This window comes from Musca vetustissima, unplaced genomic scaffold, assembly GCF_032173495.1.
Source record: "Musca vetustissima isolate MV318-11 ecotype Yass unplaced genomic scaffold, APGP_CSIRO_Mvet_v1 utg3170, whole genome shotgun sequence".
Taxonomy (NCBI): Eukaryota; Metazoa; Arthropoda; class Insecta; order Diptera; family Muscidae; genus Musca; species Musca vetustissima.
Window position 1 is genome coordinate 243,564 of NW_026881891.1, and position 27,212 is coordinate 270,775.

General features: G+C 39.8%; 2 protein-coding genes across 2 annotated transcripts; both read left to right on the forward strand.

Annotated features, from left to right (window-relative positions):
- The first annotated feature begins 610 nt into the window (after positions 1-610).
- On the forward strand, positions 611-1,682 carry LOC133327958 (putative uncharacterized protein DDB_G0277255). Its single transcript, XM_061536504.1, has 2 exons — positions 611-1,628; positions 1,672-1,682. The coding sequence occupies exons 1-2, from the start codon at positions 653-655 to the stop codon at positions 1,680-1,682; spliced, it is 987 nt and encodes a 328-aa protein (XP_061392488.1). The 5' UTR covers positions 611-652.
- Positions 1,683-1,696: 14 nt separating this feature from the next.
- LOC133327959 (titin) lies at positions 1,697-22,567 on the forward strand. The gene is made up of 10 exons (XM_061536505.1): positions 1,697-2,167; positions 11,347-11,622; positions 11,688-11,752; positions 11,822-11,889; positions 11,958-13,306; positions 13,394-14,522; positions 14,583-16,556; positions 16,644-16,991; positions 17,079-19,561; positions 19,733-22,567. Exons 2-10 carry the CDS (start codon positions 11,503-11,505, stop codon positions 22,565-22,567), a joined length of 10,371 nt encoding a protein of 3,456 aa, XP_061392489.1. The 5' UTR covers positions 1,697-2,167; positions 11,347-11,502.
- The last annotated feature ends 4,645 nt before the right edge of the window (positions 22,568-27,212 follow it).

A 27,212-nucleotide genomic window follows, 5' to 3' on the forward strand; every position in this document is an offset into this window, starting at 1 on the left:
TTGAAACAAACCTTCAAACGACAAAAGGCAACATCAGGCCAACGAATAGCTAAGCATTTAAGAATATTGAAATAAATTAATTTATTTTTTTGTGTCTGTTATTTTTTTTTCTATTTCATATTCAACGAAATTCTTTAGAGAATTAAACGAAAAGAAAAAGTTTTTTTTTATGTTAAACGAACTTTAAACGAACAAAAAAGTGATATTTTTTTTAAAAAAAAGAAAGAAATAAAAATTTTAATGCAATTAAAAAAATAAGAAAGTGTAAGAAAATTAATTCAATAATAAAAAAAGAAAGTATTGAAAAAATAATAATTAACAATAAATATTAAAAAAGAGAATAATAAAAAAATACTAAGGAAAAAGAAATTGCCAATTTGGAAAAAAAAGTTTTGAAAAGAAAATTTACAACAAAATGGTCTCAAAAAACGCCAAAAAGAAACAACAAACCAATGGCTCCTCATCCACATCAGCAACATCATCATCTGCCACGACAACTGCCCAAACTTCCAGCAGTGGTAAACCTGGCTCTTCCACCTCCAAGGCTGTAAAGCCCACACACAAGGATTTGCAAGCATCCACGGCTGGGGATTTTTACGAAGTATCAGCCACCAAACAGTACAAGGCCTCTTCGAGTAAAAAATCCTCAGCCATGACCAGTGAAACCAGTGTCATCAATGAATCTGGACTTACCCAATCATCATCCTTTTCCTCCTCACAATATCATGCCGAGGCCATGGATGAATTTTCCTCAACAAGTGGCAAAATTATCTCTTCCATTGATTTGGTTAGTGAAAGTGCCATTCAAGAGCCCATATTCTCCGTGCCCATAGATGTGGTGGAGATCAGTAACACAGCTGCGGCCAATACCAAACAGCAAATGTTATCCAGCTCCTCCAAATCGATGATGTCCTCTTCAACCTCCAAATCTCAACAGATGAAATCATCCATATCTTCATCCTCCACAAAGGCCATACTCTCCGGTGATGGTGGTGGGCAAATTGTTGAGGTTGAATTCCAACCCGAAACGGTGATCATCAAAGATGAATCAATGGCCACAAAACAAGCTTACCAGTCAATTGCCAAAACAATAAATGGTGCTACCGAAATGACATCATCATCGATGTTGTCAAGCCAGTTTAAGGCCAACGAGTCGGTGAATGGACAGACCATAAATGAACAAGATCACTCCAACACAGAATATTCCTCATATTCCACACCGAACTACAATAAAATGTCAATGGTAATGGGGGATGGTGGTGTTGTCGGTGGCGACAATACAATGCTCTTGAATTCACCCACAGCGGGACAACCATATCAGGTAACCATGCCCATAACACCCACTACCTCGGATTCCAAGATAAGTCAACATGATTTACAAAATCAACAAAGCACAACCAAGTCTTCCATAAATGAATTTACCAGCAGCAGCAATATTACAAGCAGTAGCAACATAATTGATCATCAAATAAACCTCAGCAGCAGTAGCAACAACAACAATCAACATGACAATAACACAACTACTCAAAACATTACCAACAGCAGCAACAAGGGACTGATAAGCAATAACAGCAACAGCAACAATACCAACAACACCACCATTTCCACCAACACCTCCACCACCACCAGCAACAATAACAAGAAATCAACAAAATCCTCCACCTCAACCAGCAAACAAATAAGCGAACAAGAATCTACCACCCAAGAGAGTGTCAGCAAAAAGAGCACCTCGGTTAATAAGAAAGAGATTTACGATATCAAAACCAAGACATGGACTGAAATAAGTGATGATCTGAGTACGGCCGGCATCAACAAGAAACAACCATCATATGAGCGTTTCGTTAGCCACGGCCAGGATGGCACCTGTAAAGTCACCTACAAGAAGAAAATCTACGATCAACGCAACAACAGATGGCGTATCGTCGAAGAGAAAACTGTTGACAATGCTCACGATACTGGTTTTCCTGAAATAGCCGATGATGTCATAAATACAACGCGTACCACATACACAACGAAAGTTTACGACTCTAAGCTCGGCCAGTGGAAGGTAGTCGACGAGAAGTCGTTTGTGGATAGCAAAGCTTATGTGCCGAAAGATATTGTTCGTGAAATTGAAAAAGATAATACAGATGTTGCCAATATTACGACAACGACAGAGATCACAAAGGTGAGTGTTGTGTTTTTTGGGATGGATGTGAAGAGATGTGAAGAGAGTTTTAGTAGCGTAAGAGTGGTTTGAAAATTAAAGAGTTATTAAAAAAATTGAATGAAGAGTAATAAATCATTTCAATTAGGGAAAATGAAATACCGGCACAGTGGGAAAATTTGATGGAAATTTTAAAATAAATACAAAAGGCAGATTAAAAGAAAGTGGAATACTAAAAGATGGTTTAATAATTTAAAATATACAGAGAAAGTAAAAAATATATTTCTAATGTTTCTTAAATAATTTTTATTTAGAATTTTTTTTAGAAATAAAAGCATATAGTTTGGGTATTTTTTGAAAGTAAAAAGAGTCTGCCCACTTTTTTGAATAAGAAACGACATTTATTTGTATATAAAATATGTTTCAATTCCATTAGAGATTTTCATCTGTCTATAATATAGACAGCAAATATTTTTGTTCAGAATAAAATTCTATACTTATTTATGCCTTTCCGTTGAGATATTGATAAATACTGAAAATGGCGTAGTCCCCATTTAACGAGAAAACATCATTTTTGTTACTTTTATTGTTCTAGTCGCATTTTCCAACCGAAAAATCTGTAGTGATAAATGTGAATCTGGTTGAACATTTTTTCATATAGTCCCATGTTTTGATATGGTATTTTCGGGATGGTAAACCTGAATTACTGTAATTTGGTATTTCATTTTTCTCAGGAGAAATTTGGCTCGTTCGAACCTAACCACGTTCTTAATTGTTCTACCCTCCACAATAAAGTGGAGGGTATATTAAATTTGTCTCTCCGTTTGCAACACCTCGAAGTATTTGTCGGAGACCTCATAAAGTATATATATTTTTGATCAGAATATATATACTTTATGGGGTCGGCTGTCTATCCCTCTATTGAAATCAATCAATATTTAAAATTAGGTATTTTTAGGATTCCAAATATCTCTTTCAATCTGTTTCAATGGTATATTCAAGGTCTCAGTCTAAGCTTAGTATCTTTAGTTTGGTATTTCGTTTTCTACCGGTTGTAATATCTTATATGCATATCATTAGAATGCTACCAAACATACCGGACAAATTTCGGTTTTATTATCTGAATTTTGAGTTTTTGAACAAACACTAAAACGTTGTCAGATTAACTTATTGAATGATATATTGAACGGCAATTCTTGCAACCTTAGTGTCTGTAAGTTAGTATTTCGTTTTATTTTCAGAGGATGGTAAACATTCTCACAGACAATTTGTAATACAAACAAGTGAAAAAGCGTTAGGTTCGGCCAAGCCGACTGACAGGTAATAGAAATGAAAATATAGGGAACATACCAAAAAGTGGACCTATACCGACATTTCTAAAAACGGATTATGGAATCCAGAATGTAAACCATAATACAAATTTCAGAAATTTTTAATGGATAATTATACCCTCAGCCTTATGGCGAATGAGACCCTTGTTTCTTTGGACCAAATCTGTTTCAGAAAATGATGATTTCATCCCTTCTGGAACCTCCACACAGAGGCTAGACCTAGCGACTATAGTTCATTATCGAACCTTACGTACTAATTTTTATACCCTTCACCACACTGTGGTACAGGGTATTATGTCTTTGTGCATATGTTTGTAACAGGCAAAAATAATCGAGATAGACCCATGGTTCCTTTTGAGAATATGCATAGAATCACTTTCTGAATCGATTTATGCATGTCCGTGTGTCTGTCCATGTTAAATTGTAAACAAAGTACAGGTCGCATTTATGATCCGATTTGGATGAAATTTGGCACAGCTCATTTGTTTGGCCCAAGGACGAACCCCATTGAAATTGGGAAAAATCGGTTCAGATTTAGATATAGCTCCCATATATATTTTTGCCCGATTTACGGACTTTAGACCCTGAAAATCTTTCGATTTGCACGAAATTTGGCATAGCGTACTGAATTGAGCCACAAAAGATGTGTGCCAAGTTTCGTGAAAATCGGTTCAGATTTAGATATAGCTCCCATATATAGTTTCGGCCGATTTTTGGTAAATGGCGTACCAAAGTCCCTATATATCTTTCGATTTGCACGAAATTTCGCATAGCGCACTGAATTAAGTCTAGAATGATGTGTGCAAAGTTTCGTGAAAATCGGTTCAGATTTAGATATAGCTCCCGTATATATCTTCCTCCGATTTGAGGTAAATGGTGTACCAAAGTCCTTATATATCTTTCGATTTGCATGAAATTTGGCATAACGTACTGAATTGAGGCTAGAATGATGTCTGCCTAGTTTCGCGAAAATCGGTCCAGATTTAGATATAGCTTCCATATATAGTTTCGTCCGATTTCATGTTAATGGTGCCCCAAAGTCCCTATATATCTTTCGATTTGCAGGAAATTTGGCATAACGTACTGAATTGAGCCTAGAATGATGTCTGCCCAGTTTCGAGAAAATCGGCCCAGATTCAGATATAGTTTCGTCCGATTTCATGTAAATGGTGCACCAAAGTCCCTATATATCCTTCGATATATTTGGATAGAGCTTCCATATATATTTTCGCCCAATTTTAAGTAAATTGGACATCAAACTCTTCATGCTAGTCAGGTTGACATCAAATTTTGCACAACGTACAAAATTGAGCATAGAATTACGTAGTTGCGTTTTCTAGAAGTACAGACATAGCCCAACAGATAACCTATTTATATTTGATTGAAGTCGATTTATATAACTTATGGATATATAGGTAGATTCACATTTAGATAAATATCACATATTTTATTTCATCCAATTTCATGTTAATAGTCCTGTTTAATATATCCATAGTGGTGAAGGGTATCATATAGTCGGCCCCGTCCGACTTTACTACTTTCCTTACTGGTTTTATCTTGCTATCCTCCGCAGGTGAAATGATTACAAAAAAGTGGACCTATATTTATAATTTTTTTGTGGAGACATTAAGTACCCAATACGAACACAATGTTGCAAATTTCAGTGAATTCGGTTGAAAAACGCGTTAAAGAACCCCAAAATACCGAAAATTTGGGGGTACCCTTATATGGGAGCTATGCCTAAACGCCTGCAGACAAAAGACGACTCTATGCAAAATGTTGGCGAACTATCTCAATTCGTTTAGACGCTAGAGTGATTACAACAGAAAGACAGACGGACAGACAGACGGGCATGGCTATATCGTCATAGAATTTTACGCTGATTAAGAATAAATATATATATATATATATATATATTTTATATGATTATTTCAAAGGTCTATGAAACACTGTTTTTACTATATATTTACTCAAAAAAAGAATAAACCGATATTCATATATTTTATGTGGATCATTAAGATCCCAATAATGGATTTTAAAATATCCACTTAAAAAAATGATGAACTAACTGTTAAAGCCAACAAATTTCAATTTTAACAAAAAAAAAAAAAAAAGAATGACAATTTTTTCCGCGACAAAAATAATATATACCAATATTCTTTATGCAGTCGTAAAAATATTTTATTGTGTTATTTTGCCCTGAAAAACTATAAATTTCGAATTTCCCAATAAATGCTCACCAATTTCTTAGCTCTTCCAAAAATTATTGTGTTTCGTCGGTTCTTTCATCTGAAAATTCGGTTCATGTATCTATACATGCTATTAATATTCTTATCATAGTGAGATATATTTATGGTAAAAAATTCAGATGAATCCGGCAGTTCTTCATAATCTACGAAATCTCCGTAATTTATATGAAATTTACATTCCAATAGGGTTTCAGAGCAAGGCTAAATGTGGAAAAGGACAATGAATATACGAATAGGACAAAAAAGTTATAAGTGGGATATATTAAAAAGAAAACATTTTTATTTATTTGAAATTTTAATGGCGATGATCGTTTCAATATGTTTTTAAGTCTGTTTGTTTTCTTTTTCGACTCGAGTTTAATTATGGGAGTTTTCCAATGAAAATTAAATCCAGGAGAAGAACCTAGGCAACCACCATTGTGGATTAATTATCCAACGCTAAAACAAAAATTGCAAAACTTCGATCATTAAATTCGACTAGAAAAGGGGAAAACTGACTTAAAAGAAAACCTCATTCCATTGGACTGAAGACATGTCCAAAGTTTCTGTATTTATAGAAAAAAATTATTTGTAATATTTTTCCAATGTCTGTACCTCGAAAAACTTGCGCTTGTATTTTGTAGCGCAATTAGCGTAAACAATGAAGAACGGTCCATAAAAATATTCTTTTGGCATTTGTACAATTATTTTCAATTGAATATTGATAAACAAAGTTTCGGTAATTTAAATAAATATTTCACTTGCATAGTGAAATAAACAAAAATGATAAATTGATGCGAATTAAAAAACAATGTTAGACACACGAATCAAAATAATAATAAATTTTGTTATGGAGAAAGCAATATATAATTCAATTCAGTAATTTTAATTAAATAAATCAAATATTTCAAATGATAAAAAATTTTAATATTGGAAAAAAAATTGTATTGATATAGAAATATTTTTTTAAATAAAAATGTATTCAAAGTTTGTGCAAAAAAAAAAACGAAAAAATTGCAGTATTTTTCAAATTTATAAAAGAAAACCAGTGAGCGGAGCAGTATAGTCGGACGGGGCCGACCATATGATACCCTACACAACCTCCATGAACATCTAACTTTCTGTGGTACTACATCCTGAGCTTGGGCAATATTTCGCGATGTTTGTACCCTACAAATATTACTAATATTCAGTACAGTCCTAATTACTTGTCCAGATTCCCAACGTGGGTTGGTTTGTGATGTTCGGCTTACAATTGTCGCCTGTGGATCGACTCGAAAGAACAAAAAAAAAAAAGTTTTCGGTCCACTTCATCCCAATATCATTATCTGATCATCAACGAAAATGATAGGCGTTGGCCCTTGCCCTACCTGGATACTAATGAAAAATTTCAAAGCGATGAGCGCTATATTTTAAATAAATGGTAATGGGTTACTAAATAACATTAGTGAAATAAACCTGTAAATATTTAAGTGTAACTCCCACATCCGAGTGCACACGACAATAAAATTGGTATCAATTTAAAGGTCAACAACTCATCTTGGGTATACTATCAACTTCTCGAGTCTATGTCCTTCAAGGGTACATATATACGCTATAGACTACAAATTTTGTAATTTTTCACACAAAAGTCAGGGTCTGTTTGACCCGCTAAATATTTACCAATCAAACAGGCATGCTTATTCTTTGGCCCGATCCACTTCTCGAGGCAAAAATTCGCGGTGTTTGAGCCATAATTGTGGCCTCTGGAGCGACCAGAAAAACCGACAAAAATTAAGTTTTTGGTCCATTTCATCCCCTAAATATTAACCGATCTTTACCAAAAGCAATAGGGGTCTTCATTGGCCAGAACCCACCCTACATGCAAAATTTCGTGAAGATTGGTTAAAGGTGTGTCTAGGACCAATATTTCGCGGCGTTACAAACTCTTGACTGCACAAAGCTATAATACCCTGGTAACATAGTTGTGTAGGGTATAAATAGATAGTTAATTCTTGCTGGATGGGAATAAGATCATATTCGTTCGAACTGTCTGTATATAATTTATTCCAGTTTGGAAATCCGAATCAACCTCTCTGAAATTTGTCCCTAAGGGCTTTATAGTAAGGAATATAAAATAATAAGCAGTAATGGTTGAACCAAAGTCAGAACGCGCCTACTATATGATACCCTACATCACAAGATATGCTATATGGATGGTATACATATCGATTTAAGGGACCCCACATTACCCCTATAATGTGTCATTAAAATACAACATCTCTTGAAGATATAGCCGATTTAATGTGTCAGCATCAAGCGACGATCTGAGTGCTTCTCAAACTTTAAACGTGTTCTTCTTTAAACAGTTCTTTAAATAATCCAATCCGTTCCCAATTTTAACACGTATGAACAAGGAAAATTTAAATCGGTTAAGATTGTTCCCACTTTCCATGTAAGGTCTGTCATTTTGTTAATTTTTGTGCGATGTTAATAATCCTAGATCATACCAGATCCATACATATACATTTTCGAATCAAGTATTTATTTTTGGATTCGGTTCAATACGGTATGTTATATGTTCGTGTCATTCGCACAAAAGTTGGGCGCCATTTGCTTAAAATTGGGCAGTATATATGGACGCTTTATTTAAATCTCAAACTGTTCTCATTATAATGGAAACTATATTTCAATTTTAACCGACATAGGGTAAATTTGACAATCACCATTCTAACAAACGTACGGCATTCTAGACTTAATTCAATACGCTATGCAAAATGTAGGGCTTGGGCAATCTAGTTCACTTAGCGAATCGATATTTCTAGTTCGTTTTTTCTTTTAAGGAACTAGTTCCTTAATGTTGTTCCTTTGCTCCATATAGTTCCGACTCCTTCATAGTTCCTTTGAATCTCTCTATCTCTTTCATCGTTCTTTTTGTTTTTATTTTCATTTTTTTTCATATAGTTAATTTGCTCCATATAGTTCCTTTGCTCCATATAGTTCCTTTGATCCATATAGTTCCTTTGCTCCATATAGTTCCGACTCCTACATAGTTCCTTTGAATATCTCTCTTTCATCGTTCTTTTTGTTTTTTTTCGCTCACATAGTTCCGTGTTGATTTGTTAATAAATGCAAAAATTGAAAAAAAATGAAATGAAGCTAAAGAATTCAACTGCAGGACGATAAGCACAAAATATTTTTTTATAAATAAATAAAAATATTAAAAAAAATAATAAAATGTAACTATTTACACAATTTGAAATACGAAAGAATGAAGAATATGGGAATAAAGGAACGAGATCAGAAAAAAACGAAATCCGAAAAAAAGAACGAGGAAAGAAAGGAAAAGACAAAAGAACGAGATCAAAAAGGAACAAGATCAGAAAAAGGAACTATATTAATTACAGAGCTGGAACTAGTTCCGATCGTTCCTTTCTCGGAATAGTTCCAATGAACTAGTTCGTGTAATTTGCACAAAATTGGGCACCATTTGCTTTAATTTGGGAGCTGTGTCTAAATTTCAACCTTTTCTCAGTGGGTTGGTCCTTTCTCGGAATAGTTCCAATGAACTAGTTGGTTTCGGAACTACCCAACTCTGGCAAAATGTGATTTTGTGTCATTTGCACAAAAGTTGGGCGCCATTTGCTTTAATTTGGGAGCTGTGTCTAAATTTGTTTGTTCTTCTTATATCCTCAGCCCTATGGCTAATGATGGTATATACACTTTGATATAGTGAAATGTGTCTTTGGACCAAATCTGTTTCAGAAAATTTGGGGTAGATTTAGCCTTGTCCGTCCGTCCGCCTGTCTGGCTGGCTGGTGCGCATGATAACTTTTGAAGGCAGCAACCGATTTCATTCAAACTTTGTATATCTTAATGTTTCTTCCAAACTTAGTTTAAGTTCCAAGATGGGGAATATCGGTCCACTCTTTCTGGTACTTCCCCCGAAAATTGTTCAAAATTGTGTTAAAAATTAATTTTATAAAAACATGCAAACGGACTATCCAAAAACTGTGTACAACCTACTATCTTTATCAAGCCTAGAATAAGTTTGAAGATGGGACCCATTGGTCCACTCTTTCTGGTACCTCCCCCACAGAGGGTCAAAATTTTCAATATTTATAATACCAATATCAAGCTAATGGAATTCCGTTTTGAACCAAACCTTGCACAACCTATTACCTTTACTAAGCCTAGATCTAGTTTGAAAATGGGACCCATTGGTCCACTCTTTCTGGTACCTCTCCCACAATATGGTCAAAATTGTGCTAAAAATTATTTTAAAATAACATGCAAACGGACTATTCGATGTTAATGAAACTTTGTATAACCTATTATCTTTACCAAGTCTTGATCAAGTCTGAAGATGGGACCCATTGGTCCACTCCTTCTGGTACCTCCCCCACAAACGGTCAAAAATTTCAATATTTGTAAATCCAATATCAGGCGTATGGAATGTCCGATGTGAACTAAAATTTACACAACCCATTATCATTACGAAGTCTAGATTAAGTCCAAAGATGGGACCCATTCGTCGACTCCTTCTGGTACCTCCTCCACGAATGGTCAACATTTTCAATATTTATAAATGCAATATCAGGCGAATGGAATGTCATATTTCAACCAAGCCTTGCACAACCTATTATCTTTAACAGCCCTATATCAAGTCCGAAAATGGGACCCAGTAGTCCACTCCTTCAGCTGCATCCCTCACAAGTGGTCAGTATTTTATAAAATTTTATCAACATTAAGTCCGAAAACTTTTTGATAAAATATATTTCTTATATAAAGCTAATAATAAAATCTGTGTGTAATTCCGAAAACCTCTGCAAACCATAGGCTGGGGGTATATATCTGTCGGCAACACCGACTGACACTTTTTTGCTAGTTAAAAGGTATTTTATTCCTTGTAAGAAATTCGAAACAATATCTCTGAAATTAGCCAATTTGGAACTAGGCTATGCTAATTCTCTGGCCCTAAAAAACCAAAATCCATGGAACATTTTATAGATTTTATTCATTTCATTTCAAAATTCAGAATATCGCTAATATGGGGATATACCTAAAGGTGGACTAATATTGGTTATTGTTTTTGGGGAGATTTTCTGCCCAAATGAGAATCAAAAATATTAAATACTAGCCCATTTGTATCCAAAGGAATAAAAAGTACCGAATATTGGTAGAAGGCTATAACTAAGATTGGATGATTATCGATAATTCTGGATAGGGAACCCAAATGTCAAAATATAATCTCGTCGTTTGAAAAAAGCGTCCAAAACATTAAAATTACCAAAAATCGGAAGGTTTTGTCATATGAGGGCTATACATAAACAAGGACCTGTACCAAAAGGCCAAGCCGCTAAAGTCATGTTTAAAGTCGAATTTCAATTCGATTCAGAATTAGCTAATTCAGTAATGTAATTTTCGAATATTATGAAATTAAGTTTGTCCTCAGGATACTGAGATATAGAACAATTTGTATTACCCGATTGGTTTTATGATATAAATAAGCGATTTTTTAGAAGTTCGTATAGCAACTCCAGGGTTCGAATCCTACAATACCTGGAGCCACAATATTAGCTAGCTACCTATTTTTTTAAGTTTGGGAAACTTTACTTTATACTTCATTCAGTAACAACAATCATCGCCTCTCTTTTTTCAGATTTACGATGCAAGTATTAATGACTGGCGCGTTTTGGATGAGAAGACACGCACCGATGTCATTGAAAAGATTGTCGAGACACCGAAAAAGACCGTTTACATCGATGAGTTTGTGGAAATCGAAAAGAATTCCAAAATTCTGGAGGAAAATGAAAATATGGAATACAATTTGAATAAGACCTCCAAGCGTAAGGATATAACGGAAAATATCTACGATGAAACGGACGAGAGGCTACAGATCGTCAATAAGAATAAGAAAACAATCGATTCACGAAAAGTAAGTGGCAGCAGCTGCCATGTCACTAAATATGTAATCATATTAATCATATGTTTCTCTCTTAGGATGGAGTCGACAAGTGGAAAAGCACACACACTGAAATGTGTATCTGTGAGATCTGTACTTGTGGGTAGGTTGCAAGATATAGAACAGCACTTTATTACAGAAATCTGTAAAATTAATTTGTTTTCAATTTTAGGCGTCATCATTGTACAACCAGTGACACAACAACCACAACTAAAACGGATTCCCTAACAGAATCGTTGGGTAAGATCAAAACTCTTGCTCTTGAAAACAAAGTCTAATTACTCTCTCTCTCTCTCGCCATTCTACAGATATGGTTGACAATGTTGAGACTAGAATACGCACCAATACATGGTCCAAAGATGACTATGAGAAAAATGAATCTCTAACCACAATCAGAAAAGGTCCCAAGGACTCTCCCACCAAACCACTGCCAGAAGGTCCCAACGATCGCTATACGGATCGTTTTACCCAGGATACGACTATTCTTGAGAATGAAGAATACGAATATATCGTTAGAACTAAACCAGTGCGACCCTATGACAATCTGAAGCCTGAAGGTGAATTCTATAAGCCGGAAAAGGAGGAATATCGTCCATCCGAAAGACCAGTACCCATTAAGCCGGGCGATAATTTACGTCCCGAAGGTGAATTCTATACACCTGAAAAACCAGGTTATCGTCCAGCCGAGAGGCCACAACAAAAGAAACCCGAAGATAATCTCAAGCCAGAGGGAGAATTTTATGCACCCGACAAACCAGGTTATCGTCCTGCGGAACGTGTTGAACGGGTAATACATACCGACAATCTTCGTACCGAGGGAGAAATGACTTTTGTCGAAAAGGAGGAATACAAATATGTATCAAGGCCAGAACCAGTTTTGCGGCCGGATAATTTGAAACCCGAGGGTGAATTCTACACACCAGAAAAGCCAGGCTACAAACCGGCCGAAAGACCTCAACAAAAACGACCAGAAGATAATTTGAAACCGGAAGGAGATTTCTACACCCCAGAGAAGCCTGGTTATCGCCCAGCTGAGAGACCTGTTCAAAAGAAACCTGAGGATAATTTGAAACCAGAAGGGGATTTCTATGCGCCTGAAAAGCCTGGTTTTAGACCAGCCGAAAGACCTGTCCAAAAGAAGCCAGAGGATAATCTCAAGCCAGAAGGTGATTTCTATACTCCCGAAAAACCTGGTTTCAGACCTGCGGAAAGGCCACAGCAGAAGAGACCCGAAGACAATCTCAAACCAGAAGGTGATTTCTATACCCCCGAAAAACTGCAGTATAAACCAGGAGAACGCCCAAGTCAAGTTCGTCCTGAGGATAATCTAAGGCCTGAAGGTGAATTTTATACGCCAGAAAAACCAGGATTCCGTCCAGCTGAAAGACCTCAACAAAAGAAACCCGAAGACAATCTCAAGCCGGAAGGTGATTTCTACACCCCCGAAAAACCAGGCTTCAGACCTGCCGAAAGACCTCAGCAAAAGAAACCCGAAGACAATTTGAAACCTGAAGGTGATTTCTATACACCCGAAAAACCGGGATACCGCCCAGCTGAACGACCACAACAAAAGAGGCCGGAAGACAATTTACGTCCAGAGGGAGAGTTCTATGCTCCAGAGAAACCCCACTACAAGCCGGGTGAAAGACCAACTCAGGTACGCCATGAAGATAACTTACGCCCAGAGGGAGAGTTTTATACTCCCGAAAAGCCCGGCTACAGACCAGCTGAACGGCCACAACAGAAGAGACCTGAAGACAATCTTCGTCCTGAAGGTGATTTCTATACACCTGAAAAGCCGGGTTATCGTCCCGCTGAAAGACCCGAGCAAAAGAGACCTGAGGACAATCTTCGCCCTGAGGGTGAGTTCTATGCACCAGAAAAACCTAAATACAAACCAGGTGAAAGGCCATCTCAGGTGCGTCCTGAGGACAATCTTCACCCTGAAGGAGAATTTTATACCCCCGAGAAACCTGGTTATCGTCCAGCCGAGAGACCGGAACAAAAGCGACCAGAGGATAATCTCAGACCAGAAGGTGACTTCTATGCTCCAGAAAAACCAAAATACAAGCCCGGCGAGAGACCAACACAGGTTCGGCCAGAGGACAATCTTCGTCCTGAGGGTGAGTTTTACGCACCAGAAAAGCCTGGCTTTAGACCGGCCGAAAGACCCGTTCAAAAAAGGCCTCAAGATAATCTCAAGCCAGAAGGAGAATTTACAACACCCGAGAAGCCTCAGTATCGCCCGGCTGAAAGAACTGAAAGAATTATTCACAAAGATAATCTTCGATCTGAGGGTGAAATGACTTTTGTGGAGAAAGAAGAATATCAGTATGTCGTAAGGCCACAACAGGTTCGTCCTGAGGATAATTTAAGACCAGAGGGAGATTTCTACACCCCAGAGAAACCTGGTTATCGTCCAGCAGAAAGACCTGTTCAGAAGAAGCCTGAAGATAATTTGAAACCTGAAGGTGACTTCTATACTCCAGAGAAGCCTGGATATCGTCCAGCCGAAAGACCCGTTCAGAAGAAGCCAGAGGATAATTTGAAGCCCGAAGGTGACTTCTATACTCCGGAGAAACCAGGTTACAAACCAGCAGAAAGGCCTGTTCAAAAGAAACCCGAGGATAATCTCAAGCCTGAAGGCGACTTTTATGCTCCCGAGAAGCCAACATATATGGCAGGAGAAAGACCCAGTCAAGTACGACCAGAGGATAATTTAAGACCTGAGGGAGATTTCTATACTCCTGAGAAGCCTGGATATCGTCCTGCTGAGCGGCCCGTTGCCAAACGACCGGAGGATAACTTAAGACCAGAGGGAGAATTCACTGTTCCAGACAAACCCACATATAGACCTGCTGAAAAGACCGAACGTATTATTCGGCAGGATAATCTACGGACAGAGGGTGAAATGACATTTGTAGAAAAGGAAGAGTACACCTATGTCAGGAGACCAGAACAAGTTCGTCCAGAAGATAATCTCAAACCTGAAGGTGAGTTCTACACCCCCGAGAAACCGGGATACCGTCCTGCTGAACGTCCAGTTCAAAAGAAACCTGAGGATAATCTTAAGCCCGAAGGTGATTTCTACACTCCCGAGAAACCTGGATATCGTCCTGCTGAACGTCCAGTTCAAAAGAAACCAGAAGATAATCTCAAACCTGAAGGCGATTTCTACACTCCCGAGAAACCTGGATATCGTCCTGCTGAACGTCCAGTTCAAAAGAAGCCAGAGGATAATCTGAAACCTGAAGGTGACTTCTATACCCCAGAGAAACCAGGTTACAAACCAGCAGAAAGACCGGTTCAAAAGAAACCCGAGGATAATCTCAAGCCTGAAGGCGACTTTTATGCTCCGGAGAAGCCAAAATATATGGCAGGAGAAAGGCCCAGTCAAGTACGACCAGAGGATAATTTAAGGCCAGAAGGCGAATTTTACACTCCTGAGAAACCTGGTTATAGACCAGCAGAAAGACCAGAACAGAAGAAGCCACAGGACAATCTTAAACCGGAGGGTGAATTCACTGTTCCCGATAAGCCAACATACAAGCCTGCTGAAAGGACAGAAGTCATTATTCGTAAAGACAACTTGCGCACTGAAGGTGAAATGACGTTTGTTGAAAAGGAAGAATACCAATATGTGCGCAGACCAGATCAAGTGCGACCCGAGGATAATCTGAAACCTGAAGGTGATTTCTACACACCGGAAAAACCGGGCTATCGTCCAGCAGAGAGGCCACAACAAAAGAAACCGGAGGACAACCTTAAACCGGAAGGTGAATTCTATGCTCCCGAAAAACCCGAATTCAGACCAGCCGAAAGGCCGCTGCAAAAGAAACCAGAGGATAATCTTAAACCCGAAGGTGAATTCTACACACCCGAAAAACCTGGATATAGACCTGCGGAAAAGACTGAACGTATTATACGAAAGGATAATTTGCGCACCGAAGGTGAAATGACATTTGTCGAAAAGGAAGAATACACATATGTAAAGAGGCCAGAACAAATACGCCCCGAAGATAATCTGAAACCCGAGGGTGACTTCTATGCACCGGAAAAACAAGGCTATAGACCAGCTGAGAGACCTGTTCAAAAGAAACCAGAAGATAATCTCAAACCTGAGGGTGATTTCTATGCGCCGGAAAAGCCTGGCTACAGACCTGCTGAAAGACCTGTTCAGAAGAAACCGGAAGATAATCTGAAACCCGAAGGAGAGTTTTACACTCCAGAGAAGCCAAAATTCTTGCCAGGCGAAAGACCATCTCAAGTCCGTCCGGAAGACAATCTCCGTCCAGAGGGTGAATTTACTGTGCCCGACAAACCTGAATATAGACCTGCCGAGAGACCAGTACAGAAGAAACCTGAAGATAATCTCAAACCGGAGGGTGATTTCTACGCTCCAGAGAAACCTAAATTTATGCCAGGTGAAAGACCATCTCAAGTTCGCCCAGAAGATAATCTCAGACCAGAGGGTGAGTTTACTGTGCCTGACAAGCCTGAGTATAGGCCAGCTGAAAGACCTGTACAGAAGAAACCTGAGGACAATCTGAAACCCGAAGGTGATTTCTATACTCCTGAAAAACCAGGCTATCGTCCAGCTGAAAGGCCTGTTCAGAAGAAACCTGAAGATAATCTCAAGCCAGAAGGTGATTTCTATACTCCAGAAAAGCCTGGCTACAAACCAGCTGAGAGACCTGTTCAAAAGAAACCTGAAGATAACCTGAAACCAGAAGGTGAATTCTATACTCCAGAGAAACCCAAGTTCATGCCAGGTGAAAGACCATCTCAAGTTCGCCCCGAAGATAATCTCAGACCTGAGGGTGAATTTACTGTACCTGACAAGCCTGAGTATAGGCCAGCTGAAAGGCCTGTACAGAAGAGACCTGAGGACAATCTGAAACCCGAAGGTGATTTCTATACTCCTGAGAAGCCTGGTTACAGACCTGCTGAAAGACCTGTTCAAAAGAGACCGGAAGACAATCTGAAACCTGAAGGTGATTTCTATGTCCCTGAACAAATGAAATTTATGCCTGGTGAAAGGCCCAGCCAAGTTCGTCCCGAAGATAATCTAAGACCAGAAGGTGAATTCTATACTCCAGAAAAACCTGGTTACAGACCAGCTGAGAGACCGGTTCAGAAGAAACCTGAAGACAATCTTAAGCCTGAGGGTGAATTCTACGCACCTGAGAAGCAAGAGTTCAGACCAGCTGAGAAGATTGAACGCATAGTAAGAAAGGATAATCTCCGAACCGAAGGTGAAATGACATTTGTCGAAAAGGAAGAATACACGTATGTCAAGAGACCGGAACAAGTCCGTCCAGAAGACAATCTGAAACCAGAAGGCGATTTCTACACTCCTGAGAAACCTGGTTATAGACCAGCAGAACGACCAATTCAAAAGAAGCCTGAGGATAATTTGAGACCCGAAGGAGAATTCTACGCACCCGAGAAGCCTAAATTTATGCCAGGTGAAAGGCCATCACAGGTTCGCCCAGAAGATAATCTTCGGCCAGAGGGCGAATTTACAGTACCAGATAAACCGGAATATAGACCTGCCGAGAGACCAGTTCAGAAGAAGCCTGAGGACAATCTGAAGCCAGAAGGAAGTTTCTATGTTCCCGAACAGATTAAATATATGCCTGGAGAACGTCCATCTCAAGTTCGTCCGGAGGATAATCTGAAACCTGAGGGAGAATTCTATACCCCAGAGAAACCCGGGTTCAGACCAGCAGAAAGACCAGTACAGAAGAAACCTGAGGACAATTTGAAACCAGAAGGAGAATTCTACACCCCGGAAAAACCAGGTTTCAGGCCAGCTGAAAGACCTGTACAGAAGAAACCTGAGGATAATCTCAAACCTGAGGGTGATTTCTATACTCCTGAGAAGCCTGGCTATCGTCCAGCCGAAAGACCAGTTCAGAAGAAGCCTGAAGATAATCTCAAACCTGAGGGTGATTTCTATACTCCAGAAAAACCAGGATATAAACCTGCCGAGAGACCGGTACAGAAGAAACCTGAAGATAATCTGAAGCCAGAAGGTGATTTCTATACTCCAGAGAAACCAAAATACAGGCCAGGTGAAAGACCATCTCAAGTTCGTCCGGAAGATAATCTAAGGCCAGAGGGTGAGTTCACAGTGCCAGACAAACCTGAATATAGGCCAGCTGAAAGGCCTGTGCAGAAGAAACCAGAGGATAATCTCAAACCTGAAGGTGACTTTTACACTCCAGAAAAGCCAGGCTATCGTCCAGCTGAAAGAACAGAAGTTATTATTAGGAAAGATAATCTGCGTACCGAGGGTGAGATGACATTTGTCGAGAAGGAGGAATATAGATATGTTAAACGGCCTGAGCCTGTTAAACCCGGTGACAACTTGAAGCCCGAAGGTGAATTTTATGCTCCCGAAAAACCCAAATTCTTGCCTGGCGAGCGACCATCTCAGGTCAGACCAGAAGATAACCTTAAACCAGAAGGTGACTTCTACACCCCAGAGAAACCCAGATATCAACCGGGAGAAAGACCCAGTCAAGTTCGTCCTGAAGATAATCTTAAGCCTGAGGGTGATTTCTACACTCCCGAAAAACCCGGATATCGTCCTGCTGAAAGACCCGTTCAAAAGAAACCAGAAGATAATTTGAAGCCGGAAGGTGATTTCTATACTCCTGAAAAGCCTGGTTATAAACCTGCCGAAAGGCCGGTTGCTAAGAAACCAGAAGATAATTTGAGACCCGAGGGTGAATTCACTGTGCCGGACAAACCATCATATAAACCTGCCGAAAAGGTGGAAAGAATTATTCGCAAGGATAATCTTCGCACCGAGGGTGAAATGACATTTGTGGAAAAGGACGAATATACCTATGTTAAGAGACCGGAACAAGTACGTCCTGAAGATAATCTCAGACCTGAAGGCGAGTTCTATACCCCAGAGAAACCTGGCTTCAAGCCTGCAGAAAGGCCGGTACAGAAAAAACCTGAGGACAATTTGAAACCCGAAGGTGATTTCTATACTCCTGAGAAGCCTGGCTATCGTCCAGCCGAAAGACCTGTACAAAAGAAACCCGAGGATAATCTTAAACCTGAGGGTGATTTCTATGCTCCCGAAAAGCCTGGATATCGTCCAGCTGAAAGACCTGTGCAGAAGAAGCCTGAGGATAATCTTAAACCTGAAGGTGATTTCTATTCTCCTGAGAAACCAAAATTCCAGCCCGGCCAAAGGCCTAGTCAAATTCGTCATGAGGATAATCTTAAACCTGAGGGTGATTTCTATACGCCAGAGAAACCTGGATATCGACCAGCTGAAAGACCAGTGCAGAAGAAACCTGAGGATAATCTCAAACCAGAAGGCGATTTCTATACACCTGAAAAGCCTGGATATAAACCGGCGGAGAGACCAGTGCAGAAGAAACCAGAGGACAACTTAAAACCAGAAGGCGATTTCTATGCTCCAGAGAAGCCTGGTTATAAACCAGCTGAAAGGCCTGTACAAAAGAAACCTGAAGATAATCTTAAACCAGAAGGCGATTTCTATGCACCAGAGAAGCCTGGCTATAAACCAGCTGAAAGACCCGTACAGAAGAAACCCGAAGACAACTTGAAACCTGAAGGTGAATTCTATACCCCAGAAAAAACAGGCTATAAACCAGCTGAACGGACTCAGAAGGTCATTCGCAAGGATAATTTGCGCACCGAGGGTGAAATGACATTTGTCGAAAAGGAGGAATACAAATATGTCAAACGTCCAGAACCGGTCAAACAAACGGATAATCTGAAACCAGAGGGCGAATTCTATGCTCCGGAAAAACCAAAGTTCCGTCCTGGCGAAAGGCCATCACAAGTACGCCCTGAGGATAATTTGAAACCGGAAGGAGAATTTTATTCTCCAGAAAAACCAGGTTATAAACCTGCCGAAAAGGTGGTTCCAAAGAAACCTAAGGATAATCTCAAAACCGAGGGTGATTTTGTTCGCCCAGAAAAGACACAATTCAAACCAGCCGAGAAAACAGAACGTATTATTCGCAAGGACAATTTACGCACCGAGGGTGAGATGACCTTTGTTGAGAAGGAGGAATATAAATATGTTAAGAGGCCACAACCTGTTAAACCTGAGGATAATTTGAAACCTGAAGGCGATTTCTTTACGCCGGAGAAACCAGGTTACAAACCTGCCGAGAGACCTGTGCAAAAGAAACCGGAGGATAATTTGAAACCCGAAGGTGACTTCTATACACCCGAGAAACCAGGTTTCAAACCTGCCGAAAAACCGTTGGTTAAGAAGCCCAAGGATAATCTGAAACCAGAAGGTGATTTCTATACTCCCGAGAAACCAGGCTACAAACCTGGCGAACGTACGAAAAAAATTATACAAAAGGATAACTTGCGTACCGAGGGTGAAATGACATTTGTGGAGAAAGAAGAATACAAACATGTCAAACGTCCAGAACCCGTTAAGTTCAAGGATAATCTCAAGCCGGAAGGAGAATTTTATGCCCCAGAAAAACCAGGTTACAAACCTGCTGAGAGACCGGTGCAGAAGAAACCTCAGGACAATTTGAAACCTGAGGGAGAATTCACCGTACCGGAGAAACCAGGTTATAAACCAGCCGAAAGGACGACAAAGGTGATACGCAAGGATAATTTACGTACCGAGGGTGAAATGACCTTTGTGGAGAAAACCAAATATGTGGCTGGTGAAAGACCCAAACAGGTGCGCCATGAGGATAATCTTAAGCCTGAAGGTGATTTCTACACGCCCGAGAAGCCTGGCTTCAAACCTGGCGAACGACCTGTAGCTAAGAAACCCTCGGACAATCTTAAGCCGGAAGGTGATTTCTACACGCCCGAGAAGCAAGGTTTCAAACCTGGCGAACGTCCTGTGGCCAAGAAACCGGTTGATAATTTGAAACCTGAAGGAGAATTTGTGACACCAGAAAAACCTGGCTACAAACCGGCCGAAAGGGTGCAGCGCATTGTGCGCAAGGATAATTTGCGTACCGAGGGTGAAATGACCTTTGAGCAAAAGGACACCTATCAATATGTCAAGAGGCCGACACCAATCAAACCCAGTGACAATCTTAAGCCTGAGGGTGAATTCTATAAGAAGGAGAAGGATGCGGGTCCCAAGGATGTTGTGGATCGCGTAACACCCAAGAGACCAGTGGATAACCTGAAAATGGAGGGAACTATGGAAATTACGCGCAAGAATCAAACCAAGACCGATCACACGGCCACAACTGTACGTCAAACCAAGAAGGTGGTACACAACAGTTCATCGATTAGCCTGGGTTCGGACACATCGATCCTGAAGACCACAAATCAAATTAGCTATGCTTCGGGTAAAAATGCTGTGCCTGTGGCAGATTTGAATACTCAAAAACCGGCTGATGGTATGGTTATTGTCTCCACGAAGAGAGTCACGACTGTTATTGGCAGCAAAAATAAGAAGGAACCAGAAACCCAGTACGTGCGACGTCAGGGCAAGGTTAATGTTATTGAAAATGTGGAGAAATCCACCACGATGAAGAATATTAAAAATGTGGAAAATATCCACAATGAAGAGGTGTCGATGACACAGAATCGTATTAGCACCGCCAGGAAGAGTATCCAACAGCAGGATATCAACGATGTTAGTAGCACAAATGTTGTTAACCGAAATGTTATACAGAGCGATGTTACGAATCGTCAGCATCAACATCATCATCACCACCACCATCATCATCATGATGAGAGTGGTAACCATACCCATGTCCATCGGAATATTGTACATAATGAAACTTGCCCAGTGGTGCAAAGGAATTTGCTACAACAACAACAAATAAATAAAAATAGTACCATCACCAGCACTGCAGCCAATAGTGAGGGCAAACATATTAGCAGTGAGGTTAGTAGCCACCAGAACGGTGTTAATGGCAGTACCATAATTAAGGGTGGTGGCAGCCGCACTGTGACCTCAACTGTTACCCAACACACCGACAAGGAGTCGACATGCTTGGCCAGCAAGATAACCTCATCGAGTAGTAAAACCCACACCGAAGGTTCCACCATGACCACAACACGTCGGGTTACAAATGTTAATCAACGTAATGGCAGTGGCTCCGATATGAAGAGTTTGATTAGTGGTGGAGGTGGAACCAATGATAGCTATAATGTCAGCTCCAAAATAACCAGAAATGGTGGAGAAAATGGCCACGTTTTACAGACCTCTTCCTCAAAGTCCAATATCAGTTCCAACATTACACAGAGTAGTAATGCCACCACCTCTTCCTCCACCATGTCAAGCAGTAAACAATTCCATCATCGCAAAACGGAATTCTCCTCCGAATCGAATGTCGCGAATAGCATTCTCCAGCGTAAAGCGACACCCCAGGAATCCCAGCAAATTGGTAGCCTCTCTTCCAATGCCAAGATACATCGTAAGAGTATCCTGAATCTAAATGAACAGCCCTCGAGTTCATGGTTCCCCAGTGAGAGACAAAGCTATAGCAGTTTACATCGTCAGAAGGTCGAAGCTGAGGGTGGTAATAGTTCGTGTGTTGTGCACAATGCCGGCGAACGTCGTAGTCACACTGCCATACATCGTGAAACAAAGGAAATTCAACAGAGTAATAAGAGCGCCTCCAATACGTCCGCCTTGCATCATCATCACCACACGACCACAAGTGCTGCAGATTTCCCCTCGTATAGGACAACCGAGCGGGTGGTGACACGGCATCGTGGTAATCAGTCGTCATTTTCGTTAGGTGATTCGGGTTCATCGTCGTCGATTTCCAGTAATTATAAAATGGAATATAAAACAATTCCGGTCACAACCACCACCTCCAAATCCGCCATCTCCTCCTGTGCTGTGCATAAAATAACACAAGGTGCATTCCAACAATCTAGGGATACTCAAGAGAATAAATTTTTCAAAACTACCAAGTAAAAACAAAAACAATAACAACAACTAATACTAAATAATAAAAAAGAAATAATCTGTAATTATATAAGTATGTGTAACATAATATATTAACATAATACAACAACAAGTATATAAATATATTTTAGGCTGATGATAACTCTTAAACCTCAAAAAAAAAAAAATCGCCATCAGGAAACATTATAAGAAAAAGGCAATAAAGCCAATGGATATATTAATTATCTACGGGGTTTAAGATTTCAAATTGTTAATGTTTTTCCACTCTCATATGTTTACAATATATGAGCCATTCCATAAAGCGAAGCGAAATAAAAATCAATACTTTTTTTTAATGTTGATGATAATACAATCCATATTATTATTTTTTTAATTGTTATAATTTTTTATATACATGTATACACACAGCAACAAATATTGTTTTTTTTTCTTTAATAATTTTTCTCAATTATTTCCGTATTGTACTAATCGACAAACAAACGCATAATACAACTACATTTTTTTAATATATCTATATAAATTTTACTACATACATATTTTTATACATTCATAAAGAAACCAACAACAATTATTATGTATTAATTATAATGAACAAAAAACAAAAACCAACACTGCTCGAAAATAAATAACAATAACTATTTTTTTGAAATGTGAAAATAAACAAAAATGTTGTGTTTTAATTTGAATTGTTCATCGAGTAGAATTCATTCTAGTGTTCCGACTAGCACTCCTTCTAGTCATCCTATTCCAACAACGAATGCTCAAAACTTCCCATCCAGACAACAGCGTTACAGGCAGTTTTTCCGTTCGCCGAATAACTCCACCCGCCTGCCTCTACAGCAGCAGTCCATGCAGGGGATTGATCCAAATACCTCATTCCTAATCATGCAATTTAATTGTAAAGGTCTTAGGAATAAGGTAATTGAGATCACAAACTTTATGCATGAAAACAACATCCTCATTGCTGGCTTTCAAGAAACGAAGCTGACCAGCAGTTGTTCCTTATCCACCTCCGGGAATTACAACATCATTCAGCGAGACACAGATAGAGACTATGGTGGGGGTCTCGCATTCATCATCCAGCGAGATGTCAGATATACCCTGACTACCCCTCCGTCTCCTTCCCAGTCTGATCCTTTCCTGGAGGTTTTAAGCATTTCAGTTCATTCCGATGATTCTGAAATTGGAATTGTCAATGTATATATTCTGCCCGTCAACAGCATTGGGGCTAGTTATCATCCAAGCATCATCCATCTGCTGCTGGGATATAATAAAATTTTTCTTGTGATTTCAACGCTCATCATGAGATATGGTATTCTCAACATCCAAATGATCCTCGCGGTGTTCTTATTGCAAACCAGATAGACGAGTCCGATTTCGCTTCCATCAATTAGGAATCCTCTACCAGAGTCACTGCCAGGTGTTCGAGTTCTCTGGACATTTCCATTGTCAGTCCATCGCTCCTTCCATACACTTCCTGACAAACCAAGGTCGCTTTAAATTCAGACCATATTTCCATCCTGGTCACGGTAGAGAAATTATAATAAAGCCAACTGGCACGGCTTCACAAAATTCCTTGAGGACTCCTTAAGTCCTATGCCGCCACCCGTATGTGCCAGAAAGGGGGAGAAGATTTCCGAGAAATTATTCTAAAAGTGGTCAGAATTCCTCTAATGAGACCAAATTATTCATCCAGGGCATCCAGATTGGCACAGCAACGCTCTAGATGCTCTAGTCCTTGAGCACAGGCGCTTTAAATTGTTAGAACCCCTTAACTACTGCAATATAAATTCCAAGCAGCTATGGTCCACAATTAAGAGTCTATCTGATTACAAAAGAAATAAAAATCTCCCTGCTATCCTTCGATAACATTCAACATTCTGATGCCAAAAAATGTGCATTGCAGTTCTGTCGCCAATTCATTGAGCATCCATATTCGCAGAACAGGACCAAGCTAGCAGTTATCCGGAGATCCAAAAATCTTAAAAGAGACTTAAATAAATAGACGAGTCCGATTTCGCTTCCATCGATGAGGAATCCTCTACCAGAGTCACTGCCAGGTGTTCGAACTCTCCGGACATTTCCATTGTCAGTCCATCGCTCCTTCCATACACTTCCTGACAAACCAAGGTCGCTTTAAATTCAGACCATATTCCCATCCTGGCCATGGTAGAGAAATTATAATAAAGCCAACTGGCACGGCGTCACAAAATTCCTTGAGGACTCCTTAAGTCCTATGTCGCCACCCGTATGTGCCAGAAAGGGTGAGAAGATTTTCCGAGAAATTATTCTAAAGGCGGGCAGAATTCCTCTAATGAGACCAAATTATTCATCCAGGGCATCCAGATTGGCACAGGAACGCGACCAACTCCGCAGCTTAGCGCTGAAATAGATGCTCTAGTCCTTGAGCACATGCGCTTTAAATTGTTAGAATTCCTTAACTACTGCAATATAAATTTCAAGCAGCTATGGTCCTCAATTAAGAGTCTATCTGATTACAAATGAAATAAAAATCTCCCTGCTATTTCCTTCCATAACATTCAACATTCTGATGCCAAAAAATGTGCATTGCAGTTCTGCCGCCAATTCATTGAGCATCCATATTCGCAGAACAGGACTAAGCTAGCAGTTATCCGGAGATCCAAGAATCTAAAAAGAGACTTACAGCCACTATCATTTACATCCAGCCACTATCATTAAGTCCAAGCCATCCAAAGCCCTTGGTCCAGACGGCATATCTATGTTTATGTTAAAGAAGCTTGGAGCAATGGGCTGGGCTATCTGACCAAAGTCCTCGAGTTATCGATGTCACAGTTGGTAATTCCTGACATTTGGAAAGTGACCCGGTTTATTCCAATCCTAAAACCTGATAAATCCGCTACTAATGGGGAATGCTACCGCCCGATTTCTCTTCTGTCACCAGTAGCCAAGGTTTTAGGGTCTCTATTGCTTTCGTCCCTGAAACAGAATTTCGTTCTTGCTCCCCACCAACACGGTTTCAGGGAATCATATAGCACAACAACGGCTTTGCAAGAAATATCGCAAGATCAAAATGGGAGTACCGCAAGGCAATTCTCTATCTCCCATTTTGTTCAACATGTACCTTGCGAAACCCCCCATTCCTCCACCAGATGTTTCAGTGGTGTCGTACGCCGATGACTGTACAATTATTTCGTCCGGCGTTAGCACTGATGACGTAAGTGCAAGAATTTCCAACTATTTAGCCACCATCACCAACTTCTTCCGGGAGCGCAATCTAAAATTATCCACTGCAAAGTATACTGTGTCACTTTTCGACTTCCTGGACGCGAGGGTCAATCTAGAACTTGACATTTCCATTGAAGGTAGGCGCATTCCCACCATCCATCCTTGGGGTGGTCTTCGATAGCCTCCTTCATTTCTCCTCGCATTCCAATAACATCAACCGGAAGGTGAAAGCTAGGAATAAAGTTCTGAAAGCTTTGGCTGGCACCTCCTGGGGCAAGGATAAAGAAACGTTGGTAACGACTTATAAGGCTATAGGTCGTTCCATCCTGAATTATGCTGCCCCAGTCTGAACTTCTTTCCTTAGCGACACACAATGGAGATCCTTGCAAACAACCCAAAATAATGCACTCCGAATTACAACCGGCTGTGTCTAGATGACGAGCGTCGATCACCTCCATGAGGTGACCAGGATGCTGTCAGTCAAGCAACATAATGTGTTGACTAGACAGTTCTTGCTGGCATGCTAACCATCACATAGTGATGGTAGATCCACCTCTGCGACACATCCGCCAGGACTTGAGGCGCTATCGTGATGACATCCAAGACTTCATTCCATCGGACGTCAACAAATTGTCGATAGTGAACGCGATGAAATCCGTGCATCAACTGGTGGTCTCCGAAGCCATAAATGGCAACAGATGCAATAAATTCCTACAACAACATTCTCCTGCAATTTCGGAGAGTGAGAGGTTTTTTCCTAGGCAAACCCGTTCAATTCTGGCACAACTAAGGTCCGGATACCGCAATGTACTTAACTCGTATCGAGAGCGCATTGTCCCCGGAACCCTAAACAGGTGTCCCTCCTGCCAGCAAATCCCTCACGACACACAATTCAATTCAATTGTCCGACCGAGCCTACCAGTCTATTGTCCGTAGACTTATGGCTAAAGCCAATAGAGGTGGCACAATTTCTCCGGCTATCCTCTTCAAATCCGAATTCATAATAATTAATTAATATATTTTCCTTTTCCTTCTTCCGTTTTCTTTTTCTATCAACATTTTTCAGGAAAGAACTTTCATCAACAGCCAACCTGTTACAACAACAACCAGACCCACTTTGGCAGACTCCTTCTTAATTTGTTCATTTTCGACCCATTATTAGAGATAGGCAGTGGGTAAATACACATTTGTGGATATTTATTTGGGTGTTAACTATATTTAATCGGTAATACAACATCTTTCAATCTATTTCCCGATTTCTGTTATCAAATCGATTTAAAATGGATAGTTTTACAGAACTGTAAAGACGTGGGTAAATACCCGAGTATTTACCCATAAATTGTATTATAAATATATTATCTGGCGAACAACTTGACATACGCTGCCAAAATTTGCCTCAGATGGTTTTTCTGTCAATACAACTACTGGTATTGGAAATGGGTTGATA